This window comes from Coregonus clupeaformis, chromosome 7 (genome assembly GCF_020615455.1).
Source record: "Coregonus clupeaformis isolate EN_2021a chromosome 7, ASM2061545v1, whole genome shotgun sequence".
NCBI lineage: Eukaryota > Metazoa > Chordata > Actinopteri > Salmoniformes > Salmonidae > Coregonus > Coregonus clupeaformis.
The window spans coordinates 65916708-65943296 of NC_059198.1; the positions used below are offsets into that span (position 1 = coordinate 65916708).

At 40.7% G+C, this 26589-nt stretch overlaps 2 protein-coding genes across 4 annotated transcripts; one reads left to right on the forward strand and one right to left on the reverse strand.

Annotated features, from left to right (window-relative positions):
- Positions 1-14130: 14130 nt before the first annotated feature.
- Positions 14131-21118, forward strand: LOC123491333 (origin recognition complex subunit 5-like). Of its 3 annotated transcripts, none has more exons than XM_045221696.1 (14): positions 14131-14217; positions 14442-14618; positions 15383-15661; positions 16129-16203; positions 16830-16941; positions 17388-17518; positions 18104-18152; positions 18343-18433; positions 18639-18694; positions 19073-19185; positions 19456-19503; positions 19598-19708; positions 20176-20288; positions 20606-21118. In XM_045221696.1, the coding sequence occupies exons 2-14, from the start codon at positions 14505-14507 to the stop codon at positions 20649-20651; spliced, it is 1338 nt and encodes a 445-aa protein (XP_045077631.1). In that variant the 5' UTR covers positions 14131-14217; positions 14442-14504; the 3' UTR covers positions 20652-21118. The 3 variants fall into 3 exon arrangements, with proteins under 3 accessions (XP_045077631.1, XP_045077633.1, XP_045077632.1); XM_045221697.1 differs by having other exon boundaries at positions 14137-14189; XM_045221698.1 differs by lacking the exons at positions 20176-20288; positions 20606-21118 and adding an exon at positions 19996-20120.
- Positions 21119-23002: 1884 nt separating this feature from the next.
- LOC121579066 (guanylyl cyclase-activating protein 1) lies at positions 23003-26589 on the reverse strand. Its single transcript, XM_041893331.2, has 4 exons — positions 26256-26589; positions 24392-24541; positions 24205-24298; positions 23003-24095 (listed from the first exon to the last, which is right to left on the reverse strand). The coding sequence occupies exons 1-4, from the start codon at positions 26451-26453 to the stop codon at positions 23968-23970; spliced, it is 570 nt and encodes a 189-aa protein (XP_041749265.1). The 5' UTR covers positions 26454-26589; the 3' UTR covers positions 23003-23967.

Here is a 26589-nt window from a genome sequence, read left to right on the forward strand (position 1 = left end):
CGAGGCAGCCCATAAACTCTCATAAACTGTGTGTGTCTCCACAGTGACAGAACAACAGAAGGAAACACACAAACATTTCATACCAGGCATGCTGAACAGAAAACTGCACACCAGAAGGAAGCGGTCAACGTAAAATAATCAATAGGTGTTGATTAGGCCTACTCAGTACCTTTGTATTGCATGGCAAGCAACAGCCCTTTTTCTGTGTGCCTAGAAATGAATACTCTGATCTGTGATTAGGCCACACTGCACATCTCACTGAGCAGAGGAAAAGAGCAGCAGTCCATGATAGATGGCCAAATAAAACAATATTGCAGGCCTAGTATCCCAGAACACAAATTAAGCTGAATGCATGTTCTCTAAAAGGCATTAGAGGAGAGTGATGTAGTTGTAGATCGGGCATTATGTTTACTTCCAGTTCCAATATCTAACAAGAAAAGTCAGCAAAAAAAAGTCACACTAACTATATTGCCACCCTGTGGTTTGTCACTGACACACTATAATCCTAAATGACAGTAACATTATACAGAGTTATATAGGTCAATGTCTACTGGTTCACATTTGAATTGATAAACAAGTATATTTACCAGCATTTAAGATGTTCTCCTCTGTGGTCCAGGATGTTCTGAATGTTGGTAGGAGTATTGCTGCTGCAATCAGCTCAGGCTCTTTCATGACGTCTCCAAACGTTTCTGGATCCCTTGCTGCAGGGCGTGAACAAGAGGTGTACACATTTTGCAAGTTGACTCCAACTTCTTCAGCTTGTCCCGCAACTGGTAAAGTGTTGGCAGCAGAGGCCCATATGCACAGATGATTCCCCTTGGAGGATATTAAGGGCCATGGCAACAGGCTTCATCACAGCAGCATACTCGACCAAAAACCAATTTTCAGCTGGATTGAACCTATAAAAGATGTAACGATAAAACAATTACTTATAGCTATTTCTGGTACAATGTCTTTATTATGCATTGTACATGTTAAATACAATATATATATATATATTTCATTCAAGTCATCCACAATTGTCACACCACCATGCAAAGAAAACTTAGTTACTTGAGACAAGTGGATTCACCCATTAATCAGCAAGGCTTATTTACTTTTATTATTCTTTAAAAACAAAATATACATTTTGTCAACTTACATCTTTATCTTTAATGCTGTGCAGACATTGCGAATTGCTTGTTCTCCTTGCTCTCGGTGAATGCGCACAATCCTTTCTACAGCGAGGAACAGGGAGCTCCAGCGTGTCTGATTGGGTCGGAGAAACTGCAGCTTGCATTCACGTTCCACTGTTTCATGAGCCATGGTTGACCTGCTGGTTTTATTCCAAAGAGCATGACATTTTGCAAAAGCAGACCGAGACAGCCTCTTGTAGGTTTCGTTTGCAGCTCCTCCTGCAGCAGTGGCATCAACTGTGGATATAAGATTGAGGAGATGGCATGCACACTTTTGGTGCCTTGGAAGTTGGTACTCAAGGCCTGTGTTGTCATCCAGAATTGCAGACATCTTGATACTCCACCTCTGACTCACTCTGATCTTCTGTTGCATCATCAAGGGTGGAGTCACTCTCCTCTTGTACATTGATGGCTTCCTCCTCTTTCTCCTCACCATATAATCGAAAGGAAGTTTGAGCCACTGTCTGTTGTCGTCCTGGTCACTTTTTCCCTGATGTGGTACTCAGAATGTATTTCCTCTAATGCAGCAGCAAGGACATCAAACGTGTGCGAGCCTTTGACAGGTCTACAAGCCAATGTGGAGTGCCTCTCCAGTGAGGTGTTGTCTATCCAGTGACAGGGGACACCTAAGTAGCTACGTTAGCAACATAGTTCACAGCACTCAGCTTTTTGATGATTATGCTCTTCTTGTGTTTTGCAGCTTCTTGTATTCTTGTGCATAACGTTTTCCTTGTCATTACTGTATGAGGTTGCAAGGTTTCTATCAAAGTATTGAAGGATGGCGTCTCAACCACAGAAAATGGTTGGTTGGCCTCACATACAAAATTTAGCATCAGCTTGTCAAGCGTTGCTTGTGTTACCCGCCCTGGGGCAGCAAAGGCTGTGATTTTTGCATTTTTCACAAGAGTATCACTGGAAGAGGAGGACTTACGCTTTCTGTGGTTCTCTAGTAAGTCTGTGTCCTTTGCCAGTTTGTTGGGGTGAATCCTCTGTGGACAAAAAAAAAATCTGTGAGGCTACAGGGAGATCAAGACATTAAAAGAGACTTATTATCACATAAAAATGTGGATATATATATATAGAAAATGTTTAAAACATATGTAACCTAAAAGACAAACATTCGCCTATCCACAGCAACAAAAAAAAACGAATTTAGGAAACTTACCGCTACATGTTTCCTCAAGTTAGATGTTGAGTTCTTGAATGCTGAAATGTCCGTTTGTTTTGGTAGACACAGAAGACACAGCATAATGTAGCTGTTCTTTCGCACTTTTACTAAGGTAAACATGCTTTCAATATGAGGCCAGGGGTGCGGGTGTTCCTCCTCGTCTGTGTCTGCATTGCCGACGGCTAATTCTGACATTTTTGTGTTGCTATGATATGACTGTAAAGCCAACCCGTCCCGCCGCTGAGATTGAGTATGGTAAAGTGACGAGACTGCACAACTACGTTTGATTGGTGAAACACAGTCACGTGGTAGAGCCTTAGCGGAAGTCTCCCTCTCTCTCTGTCAAAATAAAACATTAAAATAAGGCATATGCGGGGGGGATAAAGACAATGACGCGTAGAATACCAAAGAGGTAAAAAGAAAAATGCTGACCTCATTGTAGCCTAATGTAGCGGAGTAAGAGTACAGTTTCTTCTTCACAAATCTACTCAAGTAAAAGTAAAAAAGTATAGTGATTTAAAACTACTCCTAGAAGTACAATTTTTTCAAAAACTTACTCAAGTAAATGTAACGGAGTAAATGTAACTCGTTACTACCCACCTCTGGTGTCGACTCATATTAGGATAAGATTTATGTTAGAGATATATACATATATATGTTTTGGTTGAGGATAGGGTTTTTTGTTTTTATAAGGAAATACGTAAGTTAAGGTTAAAAAATCTTATGAGTCTCCGTTGGTGAGAACGTTAATAGTTGTTAACTATATATGAGCCCCCTGGAAGGACGCTAAGGTTAAAAAACGTATGAGTCTCTAAAAAGAGAACGTTTACTAACTATTAGAATATCATGAGCCTACAGGGAGGAGTTTTTAATAGTGTATAGAGATGTTTTGTAATAGATAAGGAAATAACTATAAATCTGCAGATTAGGATAAAGGGAAGTTAAGAAACTTCTAAGTAGGATTTGTGTTTAATGTTTTATGTTGGTTTGTGAGCTCTGTTAAGTGTTACTGTTTGTCTATGGGGGGTAAAAGAGAGGAAGTACAGCGGGACTGTCTACTTTCTGTTGTCTAGCTTGGAGAGAGCTGGGAGAGAGCTCCATCCACTCTGAAATCGTTTTGGTGAATGTACTACGCATGCGTGTGATTTTATGACTTTAGAGTTACGTAGGGCAAATATGCCACTCTGCCTACACTGAGCTGCTGGGAGACGCAGACAAAGAGAGAGAAGATTTAGACACTAATAATGTATTCTGGTTATTAAATCGGCTGTTGTTTGAAGATTAAACTGTTTTCTTGAGACTTATCGAATTGATAAACTAGAGATATGTTGACGGATTAAAAATAAATAAAATAAAATGTTATTGAGCTATTTATACTATTCCTGAGTTAAGTTGTTTGCTTATTTCTTAGCGCGAATGTGAACGGAGGAGTATTGAATGGTTGAAATAACTCAGTGTGTGCATAAAATACTAAATTCTTGTCTGTCCTTTGTTATTCTGTCATATGAGACGATAAGAAGGAGGAGAGAGAGACAGAGAGAGAGAGAGGAATTGCTTACGTGTACATCACGTGACAGGGTGTGCTGCAACGGATCCAGTCAAACTAAGGCCAGTACTGTTCTATTTACAAAACGTACCTTCCCATACAGGATATTTTGTGTGCCTAGCATATTTGATGTTGTGACAATTTGACAGGGACTTGGCAACAGACTGATCAATTGATGTAATTGCATATTGGAGTTTTTGTGAATAAGTTGGTTTGATTAGAGTTGTGTTGGAAATCGAGTACTGACAATATTCTGTAAATTAAGGTAATTGGGTGCTTATTAAGCAATTGGTTTGTGAGTGCTGTAGTGTTGCTGGATTATAGGTCTTTCTTTTTTGGATTGCTCTGAAGTTGACTACTTTCCTTTACTTTTCCTGATCGGATGTGGTAAGATTGCCACTAATTAATAACTTGGTAAAATAAAAATCAATAAAAAGAATAATACAATTTTTTTTTACATTCATTATACATTTTTTAATTGATTAATTTTTATTTAATTGTTTAATTTAAAAAAAGAAAAAATAATTTTTCTTTTATTTTTTTTTTAAATAGGGAGGAAACCATAAGCTATATAGTCTAAAATAATAAAATAATTCACAATAAAGGAATATAAAATAGTTGTTACAATGGGGAAAAAGGACATCAAAACTATGAAAGTAATTACACCTGTTGATATAGTTGAAAATAGTAATCCTTTAGTTAATGGTATTGCAAGGTTATCTGGAAAATGGAATAAACGTTGGCCTGACATTGAACAACCATGGCCAGTGGAAGGGACTCTTAACCCTGACGTCATCAACATAATGAAAGTGCTTCTGTCAATTCATAAGGCAGATCAAAAGAAAGGGAAAAAAAGGGAACAACGTAAAGAAAAGAGACAGAGAGCTGGGTGTTCTTAAGCTGTTTGAAAATGAAGGACAAAAACTGATGAAAGATACCAACGATAAAAGAAACAAAGGTATAGAGAAAATTGTAAAAGCAGTGAAGGTGACAGAAAACCTAATGACAGAAGTCAGTACACCTTTCTCACATACGGATTCAGCAAAAAGACCCCCACCTTATGAGAAAGAAGTAGAGTTTAAGGACGTCTATCCTCAGCTTCCAGTGATCATTCAGGAGGGTGATTATTGCATCAGAGATGAAGATGAACGAATAATAGAGAGAGGACAAGCAGAAACGACCATAAAAATGAATCCAAACTCCAAAAGTAAGAAAAAAACGAGATGTCTGGAAACTAAGGTGGAGTGAGGTTCAGGAGGATGGAACTTGAAGATGATGATGATGATGATGATGATCAGAGTGATTCAGAAGAGATCATGGGTGGATATGACCCTGTGATCAGACGGAGGTTGGCCAGAGCGGAAAGAAGGGGTGATGGATGTTTGAAGAAGAAGAAGAATACAAGATATTCCAGTTCTGATGAAAGCGAAGATGAAGACAGCGATAAAGATTTGGAGATTAAAGGTGCTTCATATTCAAGAGGATTTTATCCTACAATGACTAGCACAGAAGAAATAGAAAGAGATATAGACCGATGCGTATCATGCCTGGATAAAGCGAATAATTTAGAAGAAGTAAGAGAACTGGAACAACAACTCGAGAAGCTGAAGATACAGAAGAAAAAACGGCTGAGAAAAGGACCCCAAGAATTGGAGAAAAAGTATACATTAAGGCCAAGGAAAGAGGGCACCAGTAAGAAGATGATGCCAGTGATCATTCGAGGACAAAACCTAGAATATAAGCCTTTGCAAAATACCGATATGTCAGATATACTTGAGAAGCTGCCTACTCTTCAAGATGGAGCCTATCCTTGGATTTCAAAATTGGAAGAAATTACGGTGAGAACACAGTCAGCCATAGGAGACATTAAGAGACTTTTGGCTAATCTCCTTGGGATTCCAGATATGGAAGAAATATTTCAGAGAGCTGGACTCAATAGATATGTGGGGACTGCAGTGAACGACCCTGAATTGTTGGCTGCAAGTAGGAATCGTCTGTGGAGAGCACTGAAAGATACGTTTCCAACAAATGTGCATCCTGACAACATTCTGATTGATCCACTAGGACAACAAGAAAATCCGAGAGCCTATGTGTCAAGAGTCCATCAAGTGTGGAGAAATATTACCGGAAATGATCCAGATGTGAGTCAAATTGAGCAGTCAATTTTGAGAGCTAAACTGCAGATGGGACTGCCCTCACCAGTAAGGAGCAAACTGGCAGAGGTGGTTGGACTTGGAAGCATGACAAAAGGCGTTTATACAGATCATATAGCCCATCAAGTGGATCTGTACAGGAAAAAGGAACACAACCAGAAAGAACAGGACCAAGAAACTCTCAGAAAACTCAATCAAATACAACTGGTGGAGAATAAGAAGGAGAAGAAACAAGCTTTGGTTATGCAGAATCAGTGTGCACCAAATCAACAATCACTGCCACAGCTTCAACCGGACCAGTTCCAACCGCAATTGTACCAGCCACCAATAGCGGTACCAGTTGTTTCATATCCACAGCCAGTTTATGGACAGACACAGAATTGGAGAGGAAGAGGACGAGAAGGCTTAGAAAGAGGAAGAGGAGGAAGATTTAAGCCATACTTCCAGCAATCTCCAGAAGTGTGTTATAGTTGTGGACAGGTTGGTCACTTTGCCCGTGAGTGCAATGGGCCAGGAGGAAACATCAGAGGGAATTTCAGAGGAAGATACAGGGGTCAGTCAAGATCATCTGGAGGACCGGTGAACCCCTATAGGGGCCCGGAGCAAGGATTCTAGGGGTGCCCAGAAGATCCGAAAGGGGGGTGTCAGCTGGTTGCGTCAGGACCGGAAAAAGATCCAACAATTGAGGTAAAAATAAACAACCGACCATGGGAATTGATGGCGGATAGCGGAGCTGCTTTTACCTGCGTTCGGCCTGAAGATGCTACACATCTCCCTATGTCCAATCAACTCATTAGGACAATCGGATTCGAGGGAGTAAAACAGCTGATTCCTCTTACGGAACCAATTGAGCTCTGCTATAAAAATCCAAAAATTACAATACCCATACTGGTATCAGAACATACACCTATTGCATTGTTGGGAAGAGATGCATTGTGTAAGTTGAACTGTACAATAACATGTACACCAGACGGCTGTCTGGTAGAGGATTACAAAGGAGTAGGGTTTTTGGGAACCATATTTGCTTGAAAAGATTGACTATATCATAGGAAGGAGGACAATCTGTATGAAAAATAATGTTTACAGGGGGTGACTGTTATTCTTGGTTACATTCCTATACCAAGAGGTGAATAAGATGTCAAATTAAGCTAAAAGATGCTCAGTCGTTTGCCAAGTCTGTGTGTAAAGAAGTCATAAGCAGGTGGGGACTACCCGATCACATATCCTAAAATTAGTGGGAAAGGAATTTGTGGATAGATCAGTGAAATTGATGTTGCAAAAATTGGGAATTAAGCAACATCTTGGAGCAGTTTATCACCCACAAAGTCAAGGGATTTGTGAAAAAATGAACGGTGTCTTGAAAAATCGCATTGTCAAAATTTGGCAGCATACGGGTCTAAACTGGATAGCGGCGCTTCCTTTAGCATTAATGGTGTGTCGCTCAAGTGAGTTGCGTGATCTACGTATGACACCCCATGAATTGGTAACAGGAAGAAGGATGCCTACGCCTTGTTTGCGAACAAGTGGAAAGGGTCCAAGCTTGGCTCTTTTGGAAGATGAAATGAGAGTGTACGTTACATATATGGCCAATTTTCATAAAAAGTTGTCCACATATGTTTCTGACAGGCAAAGAAAAGAAGAGGTGCAGGAGGAGCTTGATGAGCAAAAAAGGAGTACAGTACAACCTGGGGACAAGGTGTTCGTAAAGGTATTTAGAAGGAAGTGGTATAACGAACGTCGTGAAGGACCATTTGAAGTTGTTCGTAGTACTGGAACAGCTGTCCAGGTTAAAGGGTCTCCAACGTGGTATCATTTGTCACATTGTGTTAAAGCGCCTGGAGAAGAGGTGCCACGCGCAGAGAGAGAGGATGTTGAAGGCTCAAGAGAGCAGGATGGAGATAGGGGAGAACAGGAAGAAGGAGAGATTGTCAATGTTGGGGATAACGTTGATGATAATGTTTACACTTCTGATGATGCCAGAGATTACTCTGCAATGGAGGGAAAGGAAAGGAGATTTGGGGAAATTGATTTTCAATACGCCCCAGAAACAACAGGAAATATTTCAGTGGAATGTGAAACCGTGGAGATCACCAAGGGCAACTCTGTTACAGGAGAAGCTGGTGATTCGGTTAGACAAAGTAGGCCCAGACCAGTTAGGAGAAAAGTCAGACCAAAACGTTACGAAAACTAGGGTTGAAGTAACTCTGGGACAGTCAGCTCAGCTCCCATGTAAGTGCACGAGAGAGAACAGTGGTGAAGGGAAATTTAGAGTTCAGTGGGAAGATAGATATGGCAGGAGTTTAGATCTGTTAGGAGCAGTTGCATTGAGAAAGTATGCGTTGCTGAATGATAAGAGAAGAATGAAGATTGAGGGTGATTGCAGTATCTATATTTACAATTCCCAGCAGGAAGATCAAGGTGATTATAAATGTATTTTTTATAATCAACAGGTTGAAAGTGAGGGATTAGAGTTGGGACTGAGAGTTGATGTAGTGACACTAGTGGTGATAGATGGAAATACAAGTAAAGAGTTCAAAGCTTTAGGGAGAATGGATGAATCAACAACAATGACATCAACACTTCAGCCTATTATAACAACAGTGAGAAGCAATTCAACTCTTTCAACATTGACAGTTATTAAAGCTATAAATATATCACATTTGATTACAAGGGGAGCCAATCGCTCCAGCACCAATTTTAGAGGAAAAGACTGTCATTAGGGTTAGGATGGGTGGTACAGCTCATCTTCCTTGTAGATGTGAGAGATGGAGTGGGGGTGGTGACGTTCCTCCCACATGGAGAGATAATTATGGAGAAGAAGTGTTGTTATCAGGACCGGAAGTAGAAGCTGTGCCCCCTAGTCAAAGGGAAGTATATTTTGTACAACGATATGAAGTGGAAGAGGGTTATGAGTGATTGTTCACTTATTTTGCGTAATGTTACATGGAAAGATCAGGGAGAATATATGTGTACTTATCTAGTGCAAGCATAAAAATTTGTTCCGGTTAAGAATTATTGGTTAAAAGGCTATGTAATTCGTAAAGTGACGCTTATGATGGAGGATTTGAAGTCTGTTGAAGCTTCCACAGTCACCAATGGAGTTCAGGAGAAGTATATTAAAGTAGCCACTCCAACAGTAAATAATACACAGAGGATATCGGTAACTTTCCCACTGGAAATAGTTAAGGGTGTTAATACATCAACTAACGCAACTATTTTAATAGTAACTTTGAAAGAGGTTAATGGTACGCGGCAATAACAAATTTAGGAAATATGACACAGACACCAACAACAACTTTTCTGAAACTAAAGGATGTAGCAAGAGTGACTCAGGAGTTTATGATACGGATGGAGAGTGCTGTCAATGGTAGTAAGGATAGTGTTGAGATGGAGAGCAGATGGTAGTAGAGAATGATGCAGATTCATCTGAAATAGTGCAGAATACTATCATGGAGGTACAGGATGAGTTCTTTGATTTTAATGGAAGACAAGAAGATATATCTGATCAATACCGCTCGTTAGGGAAGAGAGAAACTAAATGGAAGGCATATGGATTTGATTCTTCTGTTTTGAAAATTAAAGATGGATGGGCAGGTAGGAATCTTTGGTTCCAACAGTTAACTCATTCTGTAAGATCAGTAAGGAATCTTGAGGGTCCATGTCTGTTGAGAATTCCAGCACCAGGCACATGGGGTTCCATCTTAGAGACGGTCGCTCAACCTCTATCAAGTACGTGTCAATCTTATGCTTTATCATGGCTGTTGTATCAGCAACAATCATTAACAGATACAATAATGTCGTTGTCGAAACATTTGTTTAGGCCTAGGTTTAAGTGTTCTTGGTTAAATGAATTACCCTATGTGAATTTGTTAGATGGGAAGGAAAATCAGTTAACAACGATTCCTGAAGCATTGGAGGTGAAACCAGTAAGGGCTAAAAGCTGTTTTTGTTCAAATAAAACATATGATGGAAAGGGTATGTTTATGGGAATATCAGATTGTGATGATTATATGATGACTTTGGGTAAGCATGAACATAAGGTTAGTAATGAGAAATATAATGTAACTTTTTATGTTCAAGTTAGTAAGAAGAGCAGGACTTTGATGGTGAAAGATCAGCTTTTGCCTGGTAATGTGACTATTGGGAATTTTAGAGATATTTGGTGGGTTTGTGGTGATAAAGCATATATATTCTTACCCTATGGATGGACAGGATGTTGTTACATGTCGACGTTGAAGCTTCCATATGAGGTTTTTACCATTAAAAGAGGGGAAGCACTGGACACAGATAAATCTGAGTCTAGGTTTGGAAATAGGGTGAAAAGGGACATGGCGAAATGTCATAGTCTGGAAGCCTACCATTGGATGATAAGTCTAGGAGAGAAGTGGGGACTGGGACTTTTTCCATGGTATGGTGTAACATTTTTGGCAGATCACATTGATAATATTACCTATACTTTGCAGGGTTTTTCAAATGAAACGATAAGAGGGTTTAACCTTCTGTCAAATACTCAAAGAAGTCACAGACTGACGCTGTTGAAACATGACATGGCTCTTGACTATATTTTAGCAAAACAAGGTGGCTTATGCTTGGCTATGAACTTGACGGGGGGATGATTGTTATACTTTGATCCCAGATAGTTCTGATAATATCACTAGTGTTATAGATGCATTGAAGAATATAAGGGATGCGTTTGGTAGATCTGAAGGAGCTGGATGGTCAGCGAAGGCTTGGTTGCAAGATCAGTTAGGCCCAGTGGGAGCAGTGATAGTTCAGATTTTAGTAGCAGCTCTGATAGCGCTGTGTGTGATGTTTTGCTTTTGTACTTTGTTATTGACCTTTGCGAAGGCTATGATATTGAGATGGGTTGGAGTTGTGATGCCTGGAGAAAACACTCAGCTGCCGTTGTTAACTGTTACTGATCTAGATGAAGATGAACAAGTGGGACTGGATGGAGTTTTGATGGATAGATATCCATTTTGAATATCCGATTATTTTTCAAATGTTTTTAAATATTAGTGTGATTTTAGTATTTTGTTATGAATCAAAGGGGGGAAATGGTATGTGATTCATTTTATATATCATTTTTATATTTTTAGTTTATATTGATGTTTTAATTTGAATGTGTTGTTTTGCAAAAGATACTGTTTGGTCTTTTCTTTTCTTCCAGAAGCATATGGGGGAATGTGTAGAGGGGATTCAAATACTCAAACATGGACAATATGAAAGGACAATATGAATGGACTGGAGGAAGTGGAACAAGGAAGGTGTGGAAACGTTCAGAGTCCATCATCAACGATGCATTGGAAGTCGACACTGCTGAGGAGATGAAGTGTAGTGGACTACATTCCAGTGTCTGCAATGATATATAGACATATTTGCATGTGTAATACATAATTTGTGTCATATTATTTCTGTATTAATTTTTGTAGAATGATATTTGCTGTTATTGGGTACATGTGGGGATCTCAGATGTTTTTGTTTATTTCGTGGATGCTTAGGGATATTGGGTCTAGGCAGGGATAGAGAGAATCCACAGGAGGGTCCGATGGGTTGACCAGCCTGAATGTGGACATTTTTGATTGTATTTTGTTTGCTGAGGCTTTCATGTGTATTCAAATTGCATCATAGTTTCAAATGCATTGATAAATATTTATGAATTGATCTGGAGTACTTAGGTGGTTGCCTGGGGCAGAGGGGCTGTGAGAGAATTTTACTGTCTTGATTGATTGATATAGATATTTGGAAAGAAAGCTGCCAGACAGGTTTTTCGCTCTCACACTCCATAAAGATTTGTTCATATTTCATAGAAATGTATTTACACTCCATAGAAAAATGTATTTTTGGTTTATTGTTAAAAATACTCAATAAGAGAAATTGTTATTTGTCATAATCCTATTCTTTTTGTTTTCGAGACTTAGTTAGTCTCGAAGGGGGGAAATGTGGTATCTAAGGAATTTATGACTTTGTTAGCTTTGCAAATGGTAATGTGGTATCTAAGGAATTTATGACTTTGTTAGCTTTGCAAATGGTAATGTGGTATCTAAGGAATTTATGACTTTGTGGGCGTTTGCAAATGGTAATGTGGTATCTAAGGAATTTATGACTTTGTTAGTGTTTGCAAATGGTAGCTTAGAGAATGTTGATTTGGCCCAGGGAGACATCTGGAGAGCAGTTCTATAGGAGTACCCTAAAACAGAGGAAGTCTGTTGTGTGGAGTGTTGGGATTGGTCTGTAGGGGAAACCACCCCTATCTTGGTAAAGATTATAAAAACTTGGTGAAGACAAAGGAGGTCAGAACAACATATTATTTTGGGTCCACTGTTCTCCAGTTGCCTGCAGGTATCTGTAAATCGACGTTGAAATCCTTTGTTATGAATAAACCTTTATAATCAAAGTACAGTGTCAGCGGATCTCCTTGTCCTCCACAGCATGATTAGCAACATGTTTTCAGACACAACACAAGCCTGCAGGTACCATGGTACAATGAACTATCCATCTCAAACAAAAACCAACTACACAAAATAGTAAAGCTGGCAAGTAAAATCATTGGTAGTTTTTGGTTAGCATGGAAGCATTGTTCTTGGAGAGAGTGGCGCGGGTGAGAATAATGATTGCCACTGACCTCACGTAGCCAGGAGTAGCCTACCAGCTTTTCTCATCAGTCCGCCGATACAGATCTATAGGGTTGCAAAGCTACCGGTAATTTACCAAAGTTACCGAAATCTTCGGTAATTTGGGTAATTAACAGGAACTCTATGGCAATCTATGTTAACTTTTGTAATTTAGGCCTATATTTGAATATATAGTATTCTTTTTTTATATATATTTGTCCATATTGTGGGGTTTCTAGTGGATCGACCATATGTTTAACATAGACCATATGCTAAAACATTTACAACAAAGACATACTGACATAGTCAAATAAATGTGTAAAAAAATATAAAGGATATTTCATGCTAAAACCCTCATTAAACACCAATGGTATTCAGTAAATTGAAGGTTTATATTAAGGATAATGTTTTACAGCTTCGTCATTCTATTTTGTTATGTTAAAATCATCTTATTTGATTATTTTATGTATTTTGCATGTGATAAGGCCACACAGAGGGCCAGAGATAATTAGACACCTGTGATAATCTGAAATACCCAAAAAGGCCACTAGACATTATCTCATAAAATTCCAAAAGAACCTTGAAAGTTACCAAAATTCTGGTAGTTTACTGGTAAACATCGAAAGATTCCCTTTGCAACCCTATACAGATCCCATGTATACAAAACCGCCAGAGTCGAGAAATCGTTTGTCACCAGTATCATACAATTAAACAAATAACTCTGCTCAACACACATTTCCCAAAAGGGACACAATAAATATATAATTATATGAATAGCCTACTGATGGGAAAGATTATTTTTATTTATTTTTTATTTAACCTTTATTTAACCAGGTAAGCCAGTTGAGAACAAGTTCTCATTTACAACTGCGACCTGGCCAAGATAAAGCAAAGCAGTGCGATAAAAACAACAACACAGAGTTACATATGGGGTAAAAAACATAAAGTCAAAAATACAACAGAAAATATATATACAGTGTGTGCAAATGTAGCAAGTTATGGAGGTAAGGCAATAAATAGGCTATAGTGCAAAATAATTACAATAGTATTAACACTGGAATGCTATATGTGCAAGAGATTATGTGCAAATAGAGATACTGGGGTGCAAAATAGCAAAATAAATAACAATATAGGGATGAGGTAGTTGGGTGGGCTAATTTCAGATGGGCTGTGTACAGGTGCAGTGATCGGTAAGGTGCTCTGACTCTGATTATGCTTTTTGAAAGTTTATTTTGATCCGTTTTCAAGGCTGTAGGCCTGTCTAGGCCTGTATCTAGGGCAACATTTTTGCAATGAAATGAAACGAAATGTCCTCAAATAATTCACTCGCTTTTATACATACAAAACAGTGCGAATGGGGGTGATGGCATTTGGTGATATAGTGGCGTTGCATTGTAAATAGACAACTACAACTCCCAGAGTCAACTGCTTTAACCTGGCGGTGATTGGCTTGTAAAGAGACAGGAACTTGTGACGTTGCATTTGGAGACGCGGGAAACTCTACACATGTTTACGGGATGTTGGATATGGGTAATTTCACTGCATTAACTCGAACCAGGTAACATTATTCAGTATGCTTACAGTAACAACATGTGAACTTTCAACAACTAAACATTACCCATGAGTTTCCACGAGAGCTACACTGTTGTTGTCAGTTGAGCTAGTTAGCACTGCTGCAGAGGAAGGGAAGCAAAAGTAGTCAAGACAGACAGCTTGCACAATGCACTGCTAGTTTGTAAAGAGTTACCTTGTTCTGTAACTGTCTCTTTATCTCTATTATAGGCCAAACTACTTTGTAAGTCACACACTTTACGGTTCGGTGTGTGTCTAAAAGTAGCCTAAACAATGCCAGCACAACTTCACCACCCAGGGTATGAGGATGAAAAGTTGCAGCGCGTGACGGAGAGGTTGCCTTGCAGAGAAGTCCAGGCTAGCATGTTACTGGCGTTGATGGGAGAGGTCTGTGTCTGATTTGAAACATTGTAACATCAAGCGCCTAATAGAATGTTTGACAATGTTCATTCTGCAACAATGTTGCAAGTGCACAGTAACTAACTTTGAAAACATTAACATATACCTATATATGGAAGCAATATTTTATCTAAATCTTCTTTTATACAATGTGTCAGTGTTGTAAATTAACTGATGTAATCATGTATTACGTCAGTGGAGGCTCCTCAGAGGAGGAAAGGGAGGACCATCCTCCTCAGTGAATTTAATAAAAATAGTAAAATAAAATAAAAATTTAAACCTTTTTAGAAAAACGTTTCCTAAACGGAACGAAACAGGGATGAACATACCTGCATTTGTCCAATAGAAACTCTTGTTTGCAACTGTTGGACTAATGATTACACCCTAGATCAGCTAGATGCAGGCAAGAGTGTGCAAGGCGGTATTGAATGTCTGGCCATGTGTCACTGTCTGTCACCTCAAATTACCTCAAACCTCATAATGGGTATAGGGAAAATTCAAGTATCATGTAGTAGCCTAAACCTATCGATGTTACATTGAACTGGGTGAATGGAATATGAATGACAGTCATCCAATATGCTGTAATAGAAATAACGGCATGCTCATAAACAATTTTTAGCGTCCTCCCTCATCTTAAACAGCATTGACCGCCACTATATTACATAATACATTTAAAACGTTTTCTAGCCCAAATATGTGAATCACTGTTTGTTTTGGGACTTTAATAAATGGTATTCATTTTGTGCCTACAGCCAGAGCAATGCAGCTACCCTTCCATTTTCATCTATGGTCATCGTGCCACAGGAAAAAGCCATGTGATACATACCTTGCTGAAGGAACTGGAGCTTCCCTATGCCACAGTGAGCTGTGTGGAATGTGTCTCTGTAGGACTGTTGTTTGAGCAGGTTCTGCTCTCCCTCTTTGGCTCCGACTCTTCCTCCCTACTGTCCCGCAGTCCCTCCCTGTCAGACTTCGTACGAGTCTACAAACAACTGTGTGTCCAGGCCCCAGCCAAGCAGACACGATACATTGTGAGTAAAAATCCTCCTCACCTGTAATATTCCTGCTTGATAATCCACTTCTTTAAAACATTGCATCCTCAGTTACAATGCAGATTCTCTTTCCGAATAAGTATAACATGAATTGTTATACAGCATAATTTGTAGTATATTTAAGCAATAAGTCCCGAGGAGGTGTGGTATATGGCCAATATACCACAGCTAAGGGCTGTTCTTAAGCACGACGCAACGCAGAGTGCCTGAATGCAGCCCTAAGCCGTGGTATATTGGCCATATACCACAAACCCATGTGGTGCCTTATTGCTATTATAAACTGGTTACCAAGGTAATTAGAGCAGTACAAATACATGTTTTGTCATACCTATACGGTCTGCTATATCACAGCTTTCAGCCAATCAGCATTCAGGGCTCGAACCACCCAGTTTATAATATGTCTTAAGAAACAGTTACAGTGACCTCTGCTTTGTGTATCTGGGTAGGTGCTGGACCGGGCTGAGCTCCTTAGAGATATGGCAGCCAATCTCCTCCCTGCCTTCTTGCGCCTTCAGGAACTGGTAAGAGTCATGTCACCTCTTGAGCATACTATTTCATTAAGTTGCAGACAGACCATGAGTGATGGATGGTGAACTAGCGCAGAAGGGTCCCTTTTTGATAGATAAACTTGAATTTAATGTTTCAAGGATGCACTCGTAAAAGTTATTTGAAAGGCAGAGATGAGGAAGAAAGACATTCTTGATAATCATTCTTTGCATATTAATTCTGAACCTCAAAAGTGCGGATAGGCGACCAGAATGTTTAGTTTTCATTTAGTTTTTAAAGCTGAATGCCGCCTGTCTTTATCTTGGTAGAAGCCTTGTGAGTGGCACGCAGCTAGTGCGGTCACAGTGACAGATGCACCTTTTGAGATGATAATTAGAAGCAGTAATGTGTAGTGTTGGGAGAATGCACTTGAAAAGCAGTCTACATAACTGTCCTCCCTCTTTAGTTTACTCAGGTTTGAAGGAGGAAAACACACCCCCTTGCATTGATATTGTAGTGGTACTGTAAAGGTGTAGTTGAATACCAAATGTTGAATACTAACATAGTTGTATTCTTTGTGAATCCACAATGTGATGCCAAATAACTGATCTGTGATCTGATCCTGTACCTCTACGTAACTGACACACTGTTTCTCTGGCAGGTTGAGGACAATGTGACGGTGGTCCTGCTCAGTGAGATAGTGTGGGATAAGTTCCGACCCAACACTGGCTGCTTTGAACCACTGCTGCTCCACTTCCCTGATTACAGTAAAGGTACAGCTGTCAACAGACAAGCATCTATGGCCCTCGGCATTGAATTAGGTACAGATGGATTAGTGTCAGTGGAGGCTGCTGAGGGGAGAACGGCTCATAATAATGTCCGGAACGGCGCTAATGGAATGGCATCAAACACCTGGAAACCATGTGTTTGATGTATTTGATACCATTCCACTGATTCCGTTCCAGTCATTCTCTTTAATTAAGGTGCCACCAACCTCCTGTGATTAGTGTGGTTTTGCTCCAAAACTTGAGCAGTGACTGTGGCAGAACACAGCAAACAAAGGCATCCGTGAGAGAACGTCGAGAAAATGAACACTTAGGGATACAGTGTGATCAGTGTTTGAAAGAGAGTCTGAGTTCCTGTACATAAAATGACTACAGTCATGTGTATGACTTCATTTGAGGCAGGCGATGACTGCGTGTGTGTTGTCCCTGTGCAGGTGAGCTGCAGCAGATCCTGTCTGAGGACAGCCACCCGTCCTACTCCCCAGAGCTCTACTCTGCCTTCATCAACATCCTACTGGGAGTCTTCTACTCTGTCTGCAGGGACCTCCGAGAGCTCAGACACCTGGTCAGTTACACACACTCATAAGTAGTCAGGCACACTTATAGTAACACTGAACTCTCACACATTCAGACCACACTCAGTAAGGACACAGACACACTCAAAGTAACTCTCAGCTCTCACATAGCTGTTAACACACTCTGCCATAACACACTCTGCCATAACACACTCCGACAGCCCAGAAAAAGAACTAGCCCTTGCACCTATCTCTAGATGTGTCTTGATGCCCCCTTGTAAGTCTGAAAAAAATAAATGGCTTACACACTTATCCAGTCCTTTCAGATATATGCTGGGGCTTAAAGAAGTGTCAATAGGTTGGTGCAAGGGGTTCATTTCAGATTAGGCAACAGTTTGCTCTGAAATCTTACACACACACACTCACCATGCATCCTTTGAGGATTCAGCATGAGTTTGTTTCCAGGCTATCCATCACTATTTTATTTAGTCCAGTTGAGCTACTACTTCTAAGGATTGTGGTTTTGTTTGATATGCAGAATTGTAATAATGATCCAACCGTGGCATACATGTTGTTTACATTGTCATAGTCTGTACTTGTTGTCCTTTCATATATTTAATTCTCTTTTCAAACAGGCTGCCCTCAATTTCTCTAAATTTGTTGAACCTTTGGAACAAGGCAAAGGTAATATATTCATATTTCTAGAACTGTAACTACATCAATATTTCAATTACTTTGCTGTCTTCTCTCCCTTAGTCTCTCTCTCTCGCTGTACTTTCATTTGATGAGGGATTCCTTTCATGTTATCCTCTCTTTAGCTTGTGTCTCAGATTATCAATGTTCTAATTCCACTCTTCAATTCCTCTGCCTTCAGTGAAAGAGGGTGACACTCACAAGCTGTGGAGGAACATCGAGCCTCACCTGAAGAAGGCCATGCAGACGGTGTACCTGCGAGAGGTGTCCAGGTCTGTCTGTGTACATCTGCCTCAGCCAGAGATGATCGAGTCCCATTGATTTAGCTTCTGTGACCGACCTCATTCTCTCATGGACTTTGACGACAGACAGCCTTAATTACGTTTGCCTGTCTTTACTACACAACACTGGCTCAGTGCTGCTGGCTCTGTAATAGTGGTGTGTCCCCTGACTTTGTCACGTCTCTGTTCTGCTCAGTGTGCAGTGGGAGCAACAGCTGCAGATGGAGGAGGAGGAGGCAGGGGCCGTGAGAGGTAGGCAAGGAGACGTGTGGACACATGCACACAGATACACACAGATACAAAGACACACGGATGCATATGCACTGGGAACAAGACCGGTGGAAATAACCTAGTTAGAATCTAGTGACCAGGACCACTTCACACACTCCCAGACCCCAGCTATCGCCTCCTTTGTGTTGCTGCTTGTCCCCAGCCTGAGAGGGAGTTCAGGGGAGTGGACCCTCTAAACTGAATGGAGGGTCTACTCCAGGCTCATTGGTACTAGATACCCAGACAGTGGAAACAACAGCAGATGTTTCTCTCACCTCCTATCCACATGCCATCTGTAGATGATGCTGTTGTACGTATTTCTCAGGTAATGACATTGAGAGCTTCCTCTGCCTTTCTCAGGTCTGTCTGCTCATGCCCATGTGGAGCTGCCTTACTACTCCAAGTTCCTGCTGATAGCTGCATACCTGGCCTCCTACAACCCTGCTCGCACTGACAAACGCTTCTTCCTCAAGGTACCTGTTCTCTCCTCAGCACCTGAACCTCATTCACCATTTCAAAAGCTAGACACATGATTGTCAAGTCATTGAAATAGGAGTGAGTTGTTAAACACTATTCAGCAACTCTATTAGCCTGCTACTTTGCCTACTCATATTTCTAGTGTTTTTTAAAAATGATTTTTGGGGGAGGGGGAAGATCAGCTTTAATATTGCAGATGGATTGTAGGTTCTATCAATGTAATTGTTTGCATTATTTTTAATTCCCGCTCTCTCTTGCCCCAACAGCACCATGGCAAAATAAAAAAGACCAACTTTTTGAAGAAACATGAAAAGGTGATTATCTTTAGCTAAAGCTGCAGTACAATTATTTAGGTTTAGTCAATGAGATGTTCTACCTAGTGAATCCACCTCCCTCCCTCCCCTTCAGACCAGTAATCACCTGCTGGGGCCCAAGCCGTTCCCCCTGGACCGTCTCCTGGCCATCTTCTACAGTGTGGTGGACAGCAGAGTGGCCCCCACCGCCAGTGTTTTCTGTCAGGTCAGCTGAAACACTCAGGCTTTCTGCAGTTTCATCCAAGGGATCATTTAGAATGTTTTATTTAACCTTTATTTTGACAGGGAGTCATGCTGAGAACAAGGTCTCTTACAGATGAAGCCTGTATCAAACATACACATCAATACACGAAAAGTACAACGCAATCATATATACTGAACAAAAATATAAATGCAACATTCAAAGATTTAGCTGAGTTACAGTTCATGTAAGGAAATCAATCAATGTAAATATATTAATTAGGCCCTAATCTATGGATCTCACATGACTAGGAAGGGGCCCAGCCACGGGGGAGCCGGGCCCACCCACTGGTGAGCTGGCCCAGGCCAATCAGAATGAGTTTTCCCAATGTGAAGTGATTTTAAAATGATTTGATCTCCAGTCTGAATTCTCTATTTGTGTAAAGCCAAATGAAACATGGTTGATGACAAGCCCTCATCACCCCCCCTTAGATCTCCTCCCTGGTGACCCTTCAGCTGTTGAATCAGGTGGGCAACGATGACCAGCTGGATGCGCCCAAGTACAAATGTGCCGTCTCTCTGGACTTCGTCCTCGCCATCTCCAGGTGTCTATGTTACTGTTGTCTATAGTGCAGGGCTCTCCAACCCTGTTCCTGGAGAGCGACCCTCCTGTAGGTGTTCGCTCCAACCCCAGTTGTAACTAACCTCTTTCAGTTCATCAAGCAGCTAATTATTAGAATCTGGTGTGCTAGATTAGGGTTGGAGTGAACCTACAGGAGGGTAGCTCTCCAGGAACAGGGTCGGAGAGCCCTGCTTTGGTGTGTTCACCACAGATCTGTTTTACTGCCAGACATTTCTATTTTGGAATATCCGATCGGGTCTTTTTGCTAACTGTTGTGACCCCCTTCTCTGATTTTTCAAGGACTGTGAGCTTTGACATGGTAAAGTACCTGTATGACTTCCTGTGAGCATGGTGGTATAAGGGAGAGGAATTCAGCTGGACTCTGTACTGGTGGACATTGGACAAACATGAGCAGAAAGGTGGGAGATGCCTCAGTTGTTAGGACTCCTCACTGTGTGTGCACTGTGCAGGACCAGAGGACTATGGAATCATTAGGCCTATGCTTTACTGCCCCCTGGTGGTTGACTGGAACCACTGTCAGACACCAGCATCTGCAGCATTGTGAATTTGCCTATTGATTCCCTATCTACACCTGTTTGATTGTGGTGAACAAACAATAGAGAACATTCATACTTTACTGGATTGACAGGAGCCTTCAATATTATTTTTCAATATTTCAAAATAAAATGTACCTGTTAACAGAGGTTTTATAATTGTGACAGGATTGTGTTCTCTCCATAGTCTGACATCTACAGCAACGCACAATATGAACCTGGTAGAATTAAGGACTCATCGAATACTTATTTTAAGGTACAACATGTAGGGTATATAATATGTCTAGGTTTCCTTCTCTTTGATTCTAGATGTTGCGTTCCCATGAAGTCAAATTGTCCCATTAATTGCTCTGTTGGCGTAAATGGCTGTGCTGATAGTATGAAATAAGATTGTCACAATAATTGTGTAACTGACAATTATGGACAATAACTGTAAACCAAAAATAATAATCTTCTTAAAACCTTCATTTTAGGAGGAGGGGGGTATTCCACTTTATTTACAAGTAGATAGAGGCAAGTTTACCCAATAGCAGTTTTTCATTTTTACATGAGGGTAAAGTTGGTCATTGTTTTACGAGCAGAACAGCATGGTTGAGAGTAGTAACTTATTTTCCAAATGTTCCAAGCGGTCAAACCCATTCATTTTTGAGACGCGGTTGTCACCAAAGCTGTGTTGTATTCATTAGGTATGTCATGGCTATTTTCAAAGATTAATTATAATACATTACAAGCGCAAAACATTTTTCAACAAAAATGACTGACAATAACTATGGCCGTTTCCATGACAATTAATTGTTACCCAAAATTCCATAAAGGTCAAAGCCCCATGTACTAGGTAGTCTCCCAGATTCCCTTTAAGCTATATGTGGGAGGGATCTGAGCTAAGGCACTAGGCAGTAGCAGTCCACTAGTGGCTCATTGGTCCCGTGTAGCTCAGTTTGTAGAGCATGGCACTTGCAACGCCAGGGTTGTGGGTTTGATTCCCACGGGGGGTATGAAAAAAATGTATGCACTTACTACTGTATGTCACTCTGGATAAGAGTGTCTGCTAAATGACTAAAATATAAAATGATCACCTCTCCATGATGGTTGACTTCCTCCCTGATAACAGTGGTGCATTGATTTGGTATATGTGGTGTGGTCCTCTGTAGCTCAGCTGGTAGAGCACGGCGCTTGTAACGCCAGGGTAGTGGGTTCGATCCCCGGGACCAACCATACACAAAAATGTATGCACGCATGACTAAGTTGCTTTGGATAAAAGCGTCTGCTAAATGGCATATTATTCTTATTATTATGGGCTGCAGTGGTAGATTATTAATGCTTTCTGGGTTAACAGGTGCCATATTCCTGGGTACTTGTTTTTTGTCACTAGCCATTCCTGCCCCAGTGAATCCCCTAACTGATGACAATGGCCTCCTCTTGGGATGTGCCTGCAGGCTGCGGCTATGTTTTAGAGATGATTAAATGCCTTTATCCAGATTTAAACACTCATCCTGTGAGTAGTGGATCAACCAGCGCAGCACAATGCAGTCTGTTCTGTCTGTCTGCAGAGGTAAAGCCGGTACAGTCAGATCCACAAGGAGATTTTTTGGGGTTTTAGGTCCTCACACTGACTGACTGTGACCTCTACTCCTTTTTTATTTGGTTTGGGTGTAATCTATGTATCAGCCGGCATATTTATTCATATGAAACATGCTGCTGACTGTCAGACTGCCATGGTCTGTGGTGTCCTTCCTTCCAGATTCATTCAGATCCATGTAAGTGCTGCATGACCTTTTTGTAGTGCGTTATGCATGTGTGTTACCAAGGAAATGGTGCATGGTTGTCGTGGCAACCACATTGGCACAGTATGTCTTGTGACTCACCTCCCTGTCTCCCTCATTATGCCACAGATACTGTAATGTCTGTTAGGCATTTTGATTTCTAAAACAATAGCGAGCAATTAAAGCTGTGGAGGTGATGAAAATACAACGTCGATTTCAATCTTTATTTTACAATTATAAACTAGAGCAATTTTTTGGTTAAATGTTTCTTTCTACAGAAGGCATGAGGTTAGTGGGCCACGGGTCTATATAAAGGTCATTCTAATGCCCACTAGGCGAGAGCATTGATCATTCATGCATAATGTCTCACACACTCACAGAAACACAGAAACAAATTTGCACAATTTATTTTTTTACACTTTACTGTCTTGTAGGGAAAACATGAATGTAGTTATGTTAAGATATTCCTTCAAGTTAATGAAGACCTGAAAATGCTAACTTTAATCTCCTAACAACTGTGGCCAGTGCAATGTAAAAACATGCTGGTCTTATTTTTTCACGAAGTGCATTTTGTGACATAAGTATCATACAATTATTGAGATCCCTAACTTGTGGAAGTACCTGTTTCCTGAGGAACTGGACCGTTTAGTCATGGCACAGAATAAACTTGGGTTCTAGTCATATTTGAGCTGACAACTGACTGTACTGGGAGGAAAGTAGGTGAATTATAACTTCCTCCAATAGAACCCGGGACACAGTCATAGAGAGGAACCACTCAGCTGAATAACTGAGGTTGGTCCAAAAGATAAATTGAGACGTCATTATCGATGTGGTTTGGAAAGGATAATTTCCCTACAGGAATCTGTCTGAGGTGGATGAGGGATTACATTTTGTATTTCTTTTTTGGTCAGGAATGCATGGGTTATAATGGGTAGTCAACACCCTGGGTAGTCACCACTCCCTCCACCCTCCTCTTTATCCTCCACCCTCCTTATGTTATGACCTAGCTGGGTCACAGGTTCAGCTGACAGTGTGAGAGATGATCTCTCTCATCATGTAGACCTCTCAGAGATTTAGATCATGCACAAGGTCAATAACCAGCCAGCAATGGTTGAGTCATTTGTATGCAGGCAAAGGGCATTTTTCATCGGCATTCAACCTCCTTGTGAATTACAACAACAAAGAATGCATTCAAAGCATGGCCCTTCAGCATTGCTAAGATAAAGATTGTCTTCATAAAAATCTGGGCTAGATCTTTTGAGAGGGCTCATGCCTCAGCTCCTATGTGACCCTCCGGCAGTGTATTACAATCGAGAGTGGAGATGGAGCCGTCTGAGGGCAGACTCTAAACACTGTGCCTCCGATTGTGGATCATGGCGACTATGTGGGTGAGATCCAAGGTCTTCATCATCACTTCCATGAAGTCTTCGTCAGTGTGAGCTCCTGCCACAAACTCCTCCAAAGACAGCTCCCCTGATGGGTAGAAGGTAGAAGACAAGGTCAAGAGGTTGTTTACCTGAAATGGAAAGGGACAGAACTCGCAACCCTACAAGTCTGTGACAAAAAAGAAGTGGACACTCGCCATCTCCGTTGACGTCTATCTTGTCAAACACCCGGTTGGTGAACTCCTCCGCATCAACTTCCTGGTTTTCATTCCCATTGATTGCACGGATAGCCTGAAGAAGAGAAAAGGAGTGAGTTAGCCTGCATGCCTTTGTGCGATACAGATTCCATTGCACAGCACTGCCTATCTGGACTGGACTGTATACCTTTATGATGTTTAGCAGCTCACTTCGATCAATGCACCCGTTGCCGTCCACATCATACAGCTTAAAGTACCAGCGGAGCTTATGTTCCATTTTACCCCGCATCACCAGACTCAGAGCAGCCACATACTCCAAGAAGTCTATGTAGCCATCCTGTAAAAAATTAAGTGTTAGTTGGAATGTCTCTTTTTAACATCTCAGATTATCTCAGTCATCTCCTCAAGATGTAGGTGATCATGTTCTGCTTAGAAGATCCATTGTCAGGGATGATAACTATGTATAATCGGTGTGGGATTATCTCCCCACTGATCTGTGCCAAGGCCGTGGCAAGACATACAGATGTAGGATCTTAATTTGATCACCCTGTTGCAGGTTAACTTTCCTGCAATGTAGGACATTTTAAAACCTTAGTGTATTTGAGGTTTTAAAAGGCTTCTGAAGTTTGTAATTTCCACTTTAAAATGTCAGACTTGATTTTCCCTTATGAAAAATGTATCAATCCCTACAAAAATGTCCATGAATTATAATCTGCATAATAATTCACATATCCTGTTGCTGCGGAATTATTTTACTGCTGTAGAAAACTGGCTCAAATTAAGATCCTACATCTGTATATTACAAAACAAAATTACTTGGCTGCATTAGTGACCTCTGGGTCAACTCAAATGAGTCGCACTTCCCTCAGCTTTACACTGACACCCTCCCTCACTTCACTATGGCTCTTTTTTTTCACAAATTGGTCTTTGACCAATCAGATCAGTTCTGAAAAAGATCTGATGTGATTGGTCAAAAAATACCAATTAGTTTAAATGCAGCCAAAGTGCACAATCTAAGATTGTCATACTGCACTTCCTAATCAGCATCCAGGATTCAAACAACCTGTTTTATAATAACATAATTACCAGCCTTGTCCACTGTACTGTACTTAAGATCAGAAAATAGCAGTCACTTAGTTCTGTCCCCAGGGAATAGTACCATGTTTTCCAACCTCGCCAGGTACAAGCATAACTACTCGGTACTGACAAAAATGGGAAACTCAAAAGACAAAGGTCTATTCTGCCACACAGCTCTTGAGATCTGGACATTCCTTAGGCTTCAATGTGATAAGGGAGATTCAAGCAATTTATTTGAAGTGTACACTCAATATTCTGATCATTGTAACCAACTGTTCCCATGCATCATGTTCCGTCATTAAACTTTCACATAAGCTATCACTAATTAGAATCAGCTGTCTCTGATGCTGAAATAATTTCATTGATTCTGAAATGGACCAGAATGTACTGGAGAATACCAGAATCTGGTGCTGTCTTTCTAAAGAGAGAAATAATAGTCACTCCTACCACAGAGATGTTGACAACTTGTCTCAAAATAATCCTCATACTAAATCGCATATGAATCCAATCCCAGCCTATTATAATCAAATGTGACAGTGTTACTAAATATAGTTGTGTAAATTGAGCCTTAGTACTTGTGAGACGATTAGCTTATTCAAACTCATCTGGAAGACTAGTCAAAACAAAAACCTTTGGATTCAAGATATTCCCTATGTTTAACTGTAGATTCTTGCTGGTTTAATATGTACACGTTTTAAAATGTACTTTAGCTTTTGGAAAATGGAGAACTAGAGGTCTTATTCGAGTAGTGGCATTGACATTCCTATATATTTAGGTGCACTTGTAATTAGTGCATACATTTACAATACAGCCAATCATATCCTTATACGTACCTCTGTTGGTAAGGTGTCCCCTTCACCATTTTGAGTGTGCCTGAGGCATTCCTACTTTCACATATAAATGTAAAGCCCATTTTAGCCTATAGCATCCCCTTTGCAAGCAGCCTCGGTTCAATGAATGCAGCATAGTCTTACCTTGTTCATATCGAACGTGCGGAACATCTGTTCGATGTAGGCGTTGGCCTCAGCATCCAGTCCCCGGAGCCCAAAGAACTGCTTGAACTCATGCAGGGTGAGCTGACCCGAAGGACACTCTGTCATGAACTTCTTATACCAGAGGTGCTTCTCCACGGCCTGGAGATCTTCCACGGTGGATCCTGTAGAGTTACCCATGTCTGTAGAGTCGACTGACTGTTGTGATGGCTGGAGCCTATAGAATTGTCGAAAGAGAGGGTTGGCGGTCGCCTTAAGAGCCCTATTGGTCTACTGTGAAGCGAACGGTATCGCTCTTCACAGTCACACAACGATG